The sequence below is a fragment of the Miscanthus floridulus genome, chromosome 6 (assembly GCF_019320115.1).
Source record: "Miscanthus floridulus cultivar M001 chromosome 6, ASM1932011v1, whole genome shotgun sequence".
Taxonomy (NCBI): domain Eukaryota; kingdom Viridiplantae; phylum Streptophyta; class Magnoliopsida; order Poales; family Poaceae; genus Miscanthus; species Miscanthus floridulus.
The window spans coordinates 12654449-12667877 of record NC_089585.1 but is presented as its reverse complement, the minus strand read 5'-3'; the positions used below and the strand labels follow the sequence as shown (position 1 = coordinate 12667877).

General features: G+C 46.9%; 2 protein-coding genes across 5 annotated transcripts; both read right to left on the bottom strand.

Annotated features, from left to right (window-relative positions):
• Window positions 1-2350: 2350 nt before the first annotated feature.
• Window positions 2351-6812, bottom strand: LOC136461667 (phospholipase D alpha 1). Of its 4 annotated transcripts, none has more exons than XM_066460957.1 (4): window positions 6655-6812; window positions 6191-6347; window positions 3954-5850; window positions 2351-3089 (listed from the first exon to the last, which is right to left on the bottom strand). In XM_066460957.1, the coding sequence occupies exons 2-4, from the start codon at window positions 6296-6298 to the stop codon at window positions 2656-2658; spliced, it is 2439 nt and encodes an 812-aa protein (XP_066317054.1). In that variant the 5' UTR covers window positions 6299-6347; window positions 6655-6812; the 3' UTR covers window positions 2351-2655. The 4 variants fall into 4 exon arrangements, with proteins under 4 accessions (XP_066317054.1, XP_066317052.1, XP_066317055.1 ...); XM_066460955.1 differs by having other exon boundaries at window positions 6537-6667; XM_066460958.1 differs by lacking the exon at window positions 6655-6812 and adding an exon at window positions 6463-6593.
• Window positions 6813-12264: 5452 nt separating this feature from the next.
• Window positions 12265-13429, bottom strand: LOC136457657 (cytosolic sulfotransferase 14-like). Its single transcript, XM_066457681.1, has one exon. It carries the CDS (start codon window positions 13385-13387, stop codon window positions 12353-12355), a length of 1035 nt encoding a protein of 344 aa, XP_066313778.1. The 5' UTR covers window positions 13388-13429; the 3' UTR covers window positions 12265-12352.

Here is a 13429-nt window from a genome sequence, read left to right as displayed (position 1 = left end):
CAGTTTAAGTCTAGAATTTGTACTGACAGTAACTTTAAAGATATATAAGGGGCTGTTTGGATTTTTTTATTTTGGAGAATTGAAATCTACATAATAAATTAGGCTATTTGGCTTAGAATTTAACATTTCATAACTTTCTCAAGCTTACAAATAAGCCTATCTCAAATTCATAGGATGAGAGATAGAAATGGATTCTATAGATTACTATACTATAATTCGATTCTATTCTCCAACTTATAGCACATTCTTCAACTCACTTCCCTATAATAGAAATGCAACATATAAGTATGCCCCTTGTATGGGTAACAATAAATATACAAATATATTTCATATACAATTATATTAGCTTACACCCTGTTCGTTTAGCTTATAAGCCGTAATTTTTCAGCCAACGAACATTATTTTTCTCTCACAACAAATCAATCAACAATACTTTTAGCTATGGCTTATCAGCCAAGCGAACAGAGCATTAATTAATCTATGCCTAAATTATAATTATTAGAATGGATTCAATTCCAAGTATCTAAACAGGCCTGAGTGTAAAAGCCATGTAGAAACGTTTACTGTATTAGTGATATCATATAGTAGTATTTTTGGTCCACGGTCCATGACCTAAATAAAGCTCGTTAGATGCAGATAGGCAGCTGGCCAAGGCCTAAGGTTTGCCGACACCTCGGTGATGAAGTGCTTCACTCTTTCAGTCTTTCCTCAAAAGAAAACGAAGTGCTTCACTGTTTTGCAGTACCATTTGCTGATCTGTCGAATATCTGGGGGTTCTATTTCTATACATGCCATATGCCAATTGCTCTATTGGGCGTTTTAGTTTTGGACCCTTTTGTACCACTTATGCATGGTTGCTTTTTATATTAGCCTTCTTCATCCTCCTGGTTTCCTTTATGCCCCTTCTCATGCAAGTTGCCGTTCTTTGATCGCGAACTCGTCTAGCTTTCTCCTGCACTAATGTTCTGCCTCTGTCAGTATCACGAGTGTTCTGTTGAGTGGAAAATGGCCCCCTTGAGAAGCTTAATTATCACCGTGAATATACTAGTTCATTTATCATTTATGGTTAGTTGAAGTTCCTGTTCCAATTTCTTCTTCTCGTATGTGTCCATCTGAACTTCTCTGATCTAGTGATCTTCCTCCAGAACTCGGAGCTCCTGAGTGAGAGGGCTGCTCCTCAGCCTTCTTGCTGAGGGATACTTTGGACTCGTGATGTGCCTTTCCTCGACAAATCTTTGGCTCTATCTGCCTCTCCAGATCATCTCTCTGTTGACACTTCTTACGGAGCTCGGTTTTCAAATAAATCACACATTGCTCTTTGTGCCTCCAATCTGGCCAATGATTGTGCTGGTTGCAGAGCCTAAGTTGTTCCTTAATCTTTATTCACAACACACCCTGCATTTAGGGTAAAAATAGATGCTTTGCGTCTTTAAACAGAACACATGAAAATGTTCTTTTAGTTAAGGAATCACGCTTACTGCATGGTGCGTAGCGTCTCTTATCTATCACTGAGCTGAAGAAGCCTATGTATTGCGTGGTTGTCCCATGCCGCGGCCCAGAATGGAGTGTAGGTAAGACGATAATTTTTTTTTGTGACTTGCTTAAGACGATAAAGGTTAGGAGCAGAGTTAAGCACCTATATTATGTCCTAGTAAAATTGAAAGGCAGACACCGCTTGACAGTGGATGGGCCAGTGTGCAAAAAAGATATAACAAAGGCGCAGCTTTGACCCTGGATGGGCCAGTGTGAAAAAAAAAGATATAACATGAAGATATCTAGGCTAAGTAAGATCTAGGTTCTAGAGGATATTAAGACCAGAAAAAGATCTAGAGATAGGAACATCTTAGAGGGTGAACCGAATAATGCTTTTTTAAGCTATAGCAAAAGCAAACCATATATACAAGTAGAAAGAAGAATATAGATTTTTTGGAGGGTCCTAGTGGTCAGGTGCATGATCAAACTGATATGATGAGATTAGTCATAAATCTCTTTGCTGCAGAGAAGACTGAAGGTTTAGCCTTGAGTCAGTTTCTGGGATATTAATGATCTAGTGACAGAAAATGAGAATGAGGCTTTGACTGCACCTTTCTTCTCAGGGAATAAAGGCATAAAGCTTGTATTTTCGGTTGTTATATTGTTGGAGATTGGGAGCGGGAGACATGCGTGTGGGGGCACTACGGTTGTTATGCTGTGGCCTGTGACTGAGAGATTGGGAGTGGGAGACATGCGTGTGGGGGCTATAGGGCGTGGGATCTGTTGAGCAACAGGAGAATTTTACCACGATTAAAGGTCTTTGATAGATGAGAGATTATCCATATTGTTGTACTAGCATCACATCGACAATTTGACATTTAGCAGCACACTTGAACAATCAATCATGTTTTAGTTCTGAAACTCTGAAGTCGCCTCTTACAAACGGCACTGCAACGTAGCAAGCTACACCAGACAAGGGACAACACAATCTGGATGCAGGTACTTAGTAGTAATAAACAACTAACTCCTATCGTCCCACCATGCACAATGCACTTATTATCACTCAATAACTATAATAACAACACCGCTATCTGAACCTTCAGTGTCTCAAACACAAACACAGGGACACCAAAGCTGAGGCCAGACAGGAGAGAAGCCATGGCGCTACCCGTGGTCTGCACTCTATGTGGTGAGGATGGGCGGGAGGTAATCCGACTTGTTGCCGAGGACGCGGGCACGGGTGTCGGGGAAGTTCTCCATCCCTGGCAGCTCAGTAACAGTGCCGTCAGCAGTGACACCGATCGGGTAGCTGAGGAGGTGGCCTGGGAGATCCTGCTCCAGGTCATCGCTCGAGTACAGATCCAAATACTTCTCGGCAATCCTGTTCACCTTCTGCACACACTCCACGCTCTCGGGGCGCTGGAAGACATCATCCAGCATTCCCAGGTGCTCGTACCACAGAGACATCCGAAAGCCGTGGATCTGGCCACGGGCAGGCTGCCTGGTCGCCAGGTGGTATGGCTGGTACGCGCCCATGGCGATTTCAGAGTCCCTGGCACCGTCCATGGACCTCTGGTTGATGTTGGCAGACCCAATGATGATGTACTCGTCATCCACTGAAATCAAACAAAAAATGTTCCATCTTGATCAACAAATGGACGCCTTTCAGGCCAAGCAAGAGAGAAATTCAAGCAGGAATTCGGCTGTTCAACATTTTGCTACCAAGAGTAATTAACTGTATACCTTGAATTATTTTTACTCATTGGAAAAGAATGTTAATTCCTTTTAAAAAGTGGAATTATATAGAACAGTTCTTCCCCATAAAATTTGTTGCTTTATATTGATGTCTTTCCTGTCCAGCATAGTTATGCTTTTAACTAAGAAAACATGTTGCTCCAAATATATGCACATCAGAAGAGTAAGTTTCACAACAACATCAACCATGCTCCTAAATTTAGATAAATAAAAGATATGTGGTCTATTAGAAAAACTACTGCCATATATAGTGTAATGCATGGCTATATAGAGGTTACTATCATGAACAGAAAATCTGACACCTCTGAAGCCAAGAAAAGAAAACAATGTAAGCAGGGTGCCCAATGCTTTGCTATCAAGATAAACCAACTATACCCCTTGGTTTCATTCCAAAAGAGCATCAAATCTTTGAACAAAGAATCTTTGAACAAAGTAGCATTATAATAGCATAGGACAATTTCTTCCTGATATACTTTATTTATGCGTTAAGTTGATTCTACTGCTCTCTAAAATAGTTATAATTCTAACTTAAAGTGATCCCTTCCCTTGCTTCCAATACAGGTAAAGCAGAAATGCATGCTTTGTAGCTAAAGAAAATATGCTCTAGGTGTGATCGTATAAAATATATGTTCTATATCAGTTAACTTAACCGCGTTAAAAAAATTCAGTAAACTTAAAAATGAAATATAGTGCAATACGAGGGCAAAGCACAACTGATTCATTACCTATCATCATTTTGGTATGAACATAGATCATAAACCTCCTAGCCTCTTGAGCCCGGATGTAATCAGTGTCAGGTTCTGGGTGTTCCTCAGGTTCATATTCTCCCTCCTGCTTCACCTCGCGGTTACCTAAGCAGAAGAAAGTGAGATATTCCTTGGGGTTTGCTTCGATTCCCTTGGCTTGGAGAGCTTGTGTGATGTCAGTGTACATCATCTCCATTGTTCTCCTTTGCCAGTCAAGGATTGCCTGAACAGAAGCACTTTCTGGAACACCCTCAGGCCACATTGGCACCACAACATAAACAGTAAACCGTTCCCCAGCTTCAATCTTGCTGACAATCTTCAATGAGAGCTCCTTCGGAATCAAGTGAAGAGCACCAATTTCTTCTGGCTTGATGCCTTCGGGCTTCCAGCCATATGAACTTCCAAGGAAGTACTGATTCTCAATGTAGATGAAATTCTTTGCCCTCCGGATGGCATTTATGTATGCATCCTGGATACTCCGGTCGATGATTTGATCCTTTCCACTCACAAGCCCAGCTCTTGCAGCTTCCTCAGGAGTCTCAGGGAAACCAAAAGCAGCACCACCATCAATGGATCTGAAGAGCTGAACATTCCATGTTTCTTTGTCCTCCGGGAACATCACAGGAGAAGGGGGAATAATAATGTCAGAAAGATCCCTGAGACGTACAAGGAGGTCCTTACCACCCTGCTTCCTCCATCTCTGCTCAAAGTTATAAAGAACATCCCAAGCAATTGGCCCTTCCAGCCGTGAATGAATATCATGCCATGGCTCTCTTGGACCACCTTTCTTGATTGATCCACCCTCAAAGTTTGGCTGGTGGAAGTCATCATGATGGACAGTGTCAAGTGTCCTAAACAAGGAGTGGTACTGGGTATCATATCTTCCATCACAAAGGTCAATGCCACCAATGAAGCTGACTATCCTCCTTTGCTGGGAGCCCTGGTTTGGCAGCTCATGGTCAACCACTACTATCTTCTGATGGTGCGTGAACATAGTTGATATCTGCAGATCCTGAACAAAGCTGCCAGAATCATCAGGGTTGCGAGGGCACAGAACACAGTTGACGTCCGTGCCATGGAAGTAATTTGCAGTCTCCTCATCATGGGTAGCCATCAAGCCATCCTTCTTAAGCAGGCCGACTGAAGTCCTATCATCCCACACTAGCATAAGGACCCGGACACCTTCACTGGCCTTCCTCTTGAGCAACTCCCCAAGAGTAACATCACCACCAGGTTTCGGCCTGTTGGTGTCCCTAACCAAGGTGATCTCGGTGTACACGGACCAGCCAGTGATGTAAATCAAATGCTGGGCCTTGCTTATGGCATCAAAGATATCCTCCCAGCACCTGTGTGGCTCATAGTTCTTGCCATCAGCAAGCGGGATCCTGGGAACGAAGTTGTCCGGGACATGAGCGTCCTGGTACAGGGTAACCTTACAACCCTGTCTCTGCGAGAAGAAGGTGTAAGGAACACCAGGGTACTTGGTGCTCCGGACACCCCTCGCCCAATTGCGGTCCTTGAAAACATCAAAGTACTGAAGCTTCACATGGATCTTGCTGTCTCCAATAGGCTCGCGGTTCTCATCACAGATTTCAAGCCACTTGTCGATCTCCTCTCCGTCCAGGAGGTCCGTGACAGGCAAGTACGCCCTCCCGATGAGCGACGCCCCAATGGGGTTGTCGATCTTGACGGTGAAGATGACGTCGGCAGCCATGTGCGCGCAGTAGATGTGGAAGGACTCGTACCAACGAGGATTGATGGGCTCGTTGGAGATCATACGTGTACGCCCGACGCGGGCCTTCTCCAGATCAATGGTGGCATATATCTTGGTGCTGCCCTTGCCGACACCCACGGTATCCTCAATCCCTTCCACAAGCTGTTGAAACGAAACGAACATGTCGTGTTAGCCGAGCAAGAGACGAATCCGGTGAAACGAGAGGCAGGCATACTTCGAGACGAGCCTAACATAGACTGATCGAAGGGAACTATTAAGTGCAGGAAAGTTCTCTGGAGCAAAATTACGTAGAACAGGCAGTCAATGATGAAGCAATCAACAGTAGAGCCTAATCTGGAGGCAGACAGTGCCGCCATTCATGAATCATTCGTTGATTGATCTGTCTCTCTACTAACCACATCACTCATCGCGAGTTGGCGCGACTGTTGCAGGCTAGCATGGGTGGAACGGAAGAAGCGAGAAGGGGAGACTGAGGAAGTACCTTGCGGATGAACTTGGGGGCGCCGCCGCTGGCGCGGTGCGGGTTGGAGAGCGACTCGGCCTCGAAGATGGTGGCGTGGAGCGTGCCGTGGAGCAAGATCTGAGCCATGGCTCCCTCGTCTCCTCCTCCTCCTCGCTGTCAGCCTAGCAGCAGCGTCCTGCGGAAGCGGAACGATCGCACGCCCGCGGAAGAGCGGAAGAGCATGAGCAACAGGGCAGTACACTAGGGACAAGTAAAGAGGCCGCGCGCAGATGAGATCGAGCCCACGCAACCGCGAAACGAACGAACGGAACGACGGCAGCGGCGCCAGCCAACCGGCAACCGAGCAACGGCTGCCTGCCCCCACCTTTCCCGGCCGAGGAGAGCAGAGCAGAGCAACGGCCAACAGGGGGAGAGGGGTGGGGAGCGGGGCGGATCTGAGCGAGGCTTAAGCAGCACTGGTTAGAGGATAGCCATTCGATTACCGGTTCTAGTCGGGCAGCGAGGGCGAGGTCGCCGTGATTGACGGTGATGGCGAGAGACGACACGCGGGCGCCGCGGGGGTAGAAAAGGAAGTGAAGGCGTGAGATGGGAAGCCGATCCGATCGGATCAGGCGGGCGAGATTATTATTATAAAATGGCGCCGGATCTTGGCTGGATCGACGGAGTGGTGCTGGTGCCGCACCGTCACGCACGCGGCAGCTGGGAGGAAGATCCGAGCTGGGGATGGATGGATGGAATGGGACCCGGGTGGGGCATTTGTAATTTGTGTTTTCTTTGCGCTTCCGGTGCCCAAGCCGTGTGTGTGCTGAAGAATCGTGCACGCAGCGGGGGACGGGCGACGAATCCAACCGGGTTCCCTCCACGCACGCGTCGTCTCCGCTGTTCCACAGATCCTCGTCTCGAGGAAACAAGATAAAAAATAAAACGGGAGAAGTGCCTTGGAAGGAAGTGATGTGGACATGTGGTGGGTACAGGGTACTCAAGTCGCCCAGTCAACCGTCGCCGCGGCTGCCTGCCCCCAGTGGGCACTGGGCAGTGACCACCACCGTCCATTTAACCCGCGGCAAATCGCCATCATCATTCATAACAAAAAACCGCGGCATGTCGCCGTCCTCCAGAATCCGGATGCGACGTGCCGACTTCCTACGAGCGCAACCCGTGGCTAATCATAATTATTATCAGTTCGCCTCCTGCCGTTTCGTAAAAAAGACAAGCCAAAGCTTTCGTATTTCTAACCATTCCTCTCTCTATATCAGTCTATATCAGCCTGTTCGGATGGCTGGTTCGTATCGTTGCTGGTTCATTTACGTGAGAGAGAAGTACTGCTGGCTGGTTCGTGTGAACAGTATTTTTCGGAGACGGCTGGCCAGCCAGCCCAGCCAGCCGCTCCCAGCCGATCGGGCTGTATATACTTTTTTGTTTCGTTGGTAGTCCGAGTCGGGTTCCGAGAGCCACCGAGGCACTGACGGTCAGAGACTCAGAGTGCCCGACGTCGCAGTCGCACGCAGCCTCCCGTTCGCGACGCCGACGATGCTACCCTGGGCTTTGACCTCCTCGGTTCCAGAACCAGAACCAGAATCGGTGAATCTGCTTCGGTCCCGGCCTCGAGAAGGCGAAGACGGGGGCTCTGGGCGGTGGGTTCTGACGAGAGTTGATTTTGCACTCTGCCGACATCCCTGATGCAGTCGCACACATGGATCGCGCCTCTCGGCCCAAGCTCCCACCACGTGCGTGCCGTGGGCGCTTGCCGCGCGAGCGGGCGAGCTCCTCGGCTCAGCAGTCGGCATTCCTCGCCACACCAGAGCTCCGCTCCAATCATGCACCCAGGTCCCAGGGTGATGGTGAGGCCAGACGACGTCCCTGGCCGCCCAGGCCACCTCACCCGCCGTCACTTTCGCCACGGTTCACGCTACAACGTGGCTAGCGTGTGTGTCCACGTTGAGTCGTTGATGGATCACACGGACAGAGAGGACATGCCATGCTATGTCCCGACGCTGGACACATGTCTCGCTGACTAGGGCCCGGTGCTGTGCGAGTTCAATGCTTGATTGTAGTCCGACAACGGCCTAGCTATCTACTCCTACTCCTATGACTGTAGTGAACGAGCATCAGCGAAATGTTTCAACGAATGATTGCTGTGTTCCGGGAGACGGGGGACCCGTTTCGTGTTATCCTTAAAATGGGGTTGAGTCGGCGTCGGCCCTACTGTTGTTGATCTCTGTGGATAAAAGTTGAGCTGGTCCAGAGACGGGGTGCCGGAGCCAAGGAGACGGACAAATTGAGGATAGGCGTTACTTTTGTATCCGCAAACAACAATCTCACGTAGGAGTAACATATTGGCCATGCCCATGCTCGTAAATATTGCCGTGCCTGTGTTTAGGAAACAATATTTGTCAGACCTTGGATGAAGCTCAGAGTGGCCCTACGACTGTTGATCTTTGTGGATGTCAGTCGAGCTGGTTTGCGCCTTATCGGCAACCTTTCTTATAATTTTATTGGACATTAGCATGCCACTGGATAGGTGAGTTGGGCAAAGGATTGAACGGTACCGTTCTCAAAAGAAAAAGAAAAAAGAAACCCAAAGGATTGGGCAGTTTCAAAGCCAAACTTCAGAGTTCGGGGGTGATCACGTTTTCAATCCAAATTCAACATAATCTAAATCTAACAACATGAGACCACATTTTGAAGAACACGTGTTTAGCTACGGTAAGGCCAGTCTCAGTGGCAGTGGATACAAGGGCTATTAGTAGGTGGGTTATTTTTTTAGCCAAATTTTCAACTAATTGTTAGCCAACCATAGCTAATTTGGGTCAATTTTCAGCTCTAACTAATAACTAGTTATGTGTATTTCTCTTAAAAAAACTAGTCATGTTATCAAACAGATTTTTGTTTGAGCCTTTTTGTGCGAGCACCATGTTCTCGCTTCCTCGATTTCTGCGGCCAAAGGTTTCAGGCAAATTCTGAGTTGTGCTCCTTTCAAAGTTTCCAAACAACCAGAATAATTAATCTCTCTATTTTTAGAAGATCCAGAATAATTAATCGAACGACCCTTGCAAGCATGCCCCTCATCCTTTCCTACGGTACCCCGCCACCGGTTGGACAGACAGCTGAAAATTTGCCCAGCATATCCTTTGGCCCGGGAAAGCAGCCTTCGGTCCAAAGCGCCAACAAATGGATGGCAGCCTCATCCATGTTATGGCAATTGGCAACGAGGACATATAAAGTTGATTCGTCCACCTTCTTGTAGGCAATAATCAGTCCATATTCATAGGCGATTTTGGACAGACAGGCAAGCAACAAAATTGCATTTGGCTAGGACCAAGACATCCACATGAATGTGTGTCTAAGACCCCGTTTGTATGTAAAGTATTTTTAAATTACTCCATTCATTCTAAATTGTAAGTTGTTTTAGTTTTTCTAGATGCATAGCTTATGTATATAAATATACACCATGTCTAGATACATAAAAAAAACTATATACCTTAAAAAGTTAGAACAACTTACATTTGAAATGGAGGGAGTATTAGATAAATACTATGGTTTTGTAAAATATTTTGGTTTCCAAAAGCTAATGGTTGCTTGGATACAAACATATCTTATATATCTTATAGTTTCTACAACATGGTTTCTACACTTATGACCTAATTTTCCTAAACCATGGTTTTGTATCTCTTTGACTTATAAAACTATAGTTTAGTGATACCGCAATTTTTCAAATCGCCCGGTGCGGAAGCCCCACTTGCTTGCCAGCATGGCGGCGCTGAAGGCCCTTGTGTTCGCCCCCCAGGCGCAATGGCGTGGTTGACTTTCGAGCTCGCCCACGCACAGCCAGTGGCTTCTCGGCGTGGCCGTAGCCCCAACATAATGGCAGGCCCAACGTGACAGGCGGCTCATAGCCCGATGTCGCACGCCCTCATTCCACATTGCAGTTTTGACCACATCTCCGCCAACGGGTGCTATCAGCGCCATATTCGTGCAGATCAGAGGTGGCGCGAAAATAACTGACGTGGAAAAGGGAAAATGGGATGGGTGTAAAGGGATTAAGAGTTGATTTTCCTCAATTGAGGAAAATAAACTAGGGAAAGGGAATATTTTCTCAATTTACTTTAGAGTTTTTTTTACCCCTTTATATTTTTCTATATGACAGGCTTTAGTGAAAGAGGATTCTTTTCTCAACCTGGTGGAGATGCTCTAAGATCTCTACATGTCCGATCTAGAGACGATGCTTGCTTCACCTTCATTTCTGTTCTGTGGCAACAATTATGGTTGTCATCTAATAGTTAGCTAGCTCATACTCCTCTGCTTGCCCCTACATATTAGTCATGTGTTGCTTGATTCCAGGAGCTAAAAGGTGGACGTGTATATTGATAGTTTTTCTATAATGCCTTTCACCTTTTAGAAACCATTAGTAGAGTATATGGATAGAGATATGTGGAAGGGGCAAACATGTTTTTTCTTTACAATCTATTAGCTGGATTGGACACCTAGCAAGACAGTTGTTAGTTGAGTGCCCAACTCATAACTAGCTAGTCTATTAGCTTCGATCCATTGGCTGGGAGTAGCTGTGTGGGTCTAAACAGGCCTGGGGTGTTCAGCGAATTTAAATAAAAGCTTTCTTTCCATAACAATAGGTGAAACATAATTCCGCTCCTAATCCTTCGTCCGTTATGTGTACGCAACTTTTCATGTTCACATTTTTCCCCAACTGTCGATTGATCTTCCAAAGGTTGATTATCTTGACCCTCTGCTCAGTTGGAGGCGTTGGCAGTCGGCACTGGACATGGGAATTGGTGCCGATAGCACCCTTGTATCTAACTACTTTTTCTCGATTTAAAATTAAGTTGCTTTAGTTTTTCAAAGAGATAATTTTATTACACATGTACATATATTATATATTTATTAGGTATATAGCAAAAAATTAAATAAAAAATTAAAACAACTTACAATTTAGAATGGCTGGGATTTAAGGATCGGATAGGAAACTGCTACTGAAGTCGCTGTCCATACGATGCACGAGATTGAGAAGTTTAACATCGTTTATTTGTCTCATATATGTCCCACGTAGCTTAGTATATATACGTAGAAGCCATTTACCAACAATATAAACAAGTTTAATAATTCAATAAGAAACAGAGGAACAATATCAATGTCAAACTAGGGATCGAGGTCGCCCTTGTGTCAGGGGCTAAAGTCCATCACCAGGATCCAATCAGGTCGACGAACTCGGCGACCGGAAGCCATCACCAGAATTCACGAGGCTTGGACGCGGACAAACATATAGAACCAAACCCTTTATTCTCGCACGTTTCCTATAGATTTGAACCTACGACATGAGCAGGCCATTTAGGCTGTCTTTAGTTCGCGAAATGAAAATTTTTGGATGTCATATCGGATATTTCGGGGATATCGGAAGAGGTTTTCGGATACTAATAAAAAAAACTAATTACATAGCTCGTCTGTAAACTGCGAGACGAATTTATTAAGCATAATTAATCCATCATTAGCGCATGTTAGTTACTGTAGCATTTATGGCTAATCATGGACTAATTAGTCTTAAAACATTCGTCTCACGATTTCCAACCAAACTGTGCAATTAGTTTTTTTCGTCTATATTTAATACTCCATACATGTGCCGCAAGATTCGATGTGATCGTTTGGGTGAAATTTTTTGGAAACTAAACCAGACCTTAGTGGATGCATGAGCTGGAGAACAAGAGGCTTCCAATAGCAATTGCTGGAGTTTAGTTAGATGCTTGAGAAAAGTGAACTCTTAGCTGTAAACCTACTTTGCTTTGACCTGTATTTGGCAGTGTTTAACCGATATATACGTTAATATAAGGACACTTGCACCGGACCTATGCCTATTTAGAATAAGAATAAACGTCCCGTTCGTTTGGGCTTGTTTGACTAATAAACTTTAACTGAAAGTACTGTTGGTTGTTTTCGTGTGAGAGAAAAATATTATTCGTTATCTGAAAAAATACGGCTTATGAATCAAACAAGCTCAAAGGAACAAGGCGAAAGACCTCTTAAGAATAAAGTCTTATATAGTTAGTGGCATATTACTCCTAGAAGTGAGAGTTTGATACGTAGGAGATAGCCATGCGGCGCAAAAAGGGCTTTTGCTTTATGACAGGAATTGGAATAAATAACTGCTGAGTGATGACCGATCCGCAGCAGCTAGACGAGGAGACCCGAACCCTTGAACTTGTCCGCAGTGATCGCGTCAATGCGGCGCGCCATCTCCGGCGAAAGGTGGTTCACCCAGTCCCCCACGACGCCCTGCCGGAAGAAGGAGCTGTTGGGCACCACGCCGAACGAGAGCTCCGTCCTGCCACCCTTGGTCGCCGCCATGCCCCTCATGCGCTCGAACGAGCACAGCGCCACGACGGCGTCCACCACGCCGCTGTCCTCCTCCCCGGAGCTGAAGGGGAGGCCCACGAACTCCGCCAGCCTGCGGACGTGCGCTGCGGGATCCCTCTGCATCTCCTCGTACCTGAAGAAGAGCACCTTGTCGGGGTCCGCCCGGTGCGCGCCCCAGTAGCCGAGCACGTGGTCCCAGTACGGCCCGAAAGGCGACAGGCCGGCGCAGAACAGCTCGGCGGCGTCCTCCAGGGGGAGGGGCTCGAGCCCGTCCTTGACCCTGAACTTGTTGGCGAAGTCCCACTGCGAGATCAGGTGGTCCTTGGGGTCGCGGCACACGTAGACGATCTTGCAGCCCGGCGTGGCGACGACGGATCTCGGCAGCGACACGAAGGGGACGTGCGTGGCGAAATGCCGAGGGTCCGGGAGCTTGTCCAGGTCCGGGACCTTGTCCCCTGTGTAGAGCTGGTACTCGAAGAACTTGATGAGCTGATGGGGGCCCCAGCTGTTGAGAGGATGGCCGGCGGCACCGTCGTCGACGGGGTGCTCTCTCCGGTGCACGGTGGCGTACAGGAGCGATTTCATCCACGTGGTGCCGGACTTGGGCAGGGTGGCGACGATGATGTCCGAGGGGCGCGAGTTGAAGCACGCGTCGGCGACCATGGCGCCCACTATGGGCACCACGCTGCAGTGCCAACCTCGGTCGTGGCGGTATAATCTGTTGTTGGACAAGCCTTTGGAGCTCGGCAATGAGGAGACCAAGTTGGCAAAATGTTGGTAGAGTTCAGGGTTCGTTTCGCCTTCCGCATCGGCTTCTTGCTTGGGAAAGGTTTGGACAGAGGAAGAAGACATGGCGTCACAGATGGTGCGTGTTTCGGCATGCCATCTTATCTA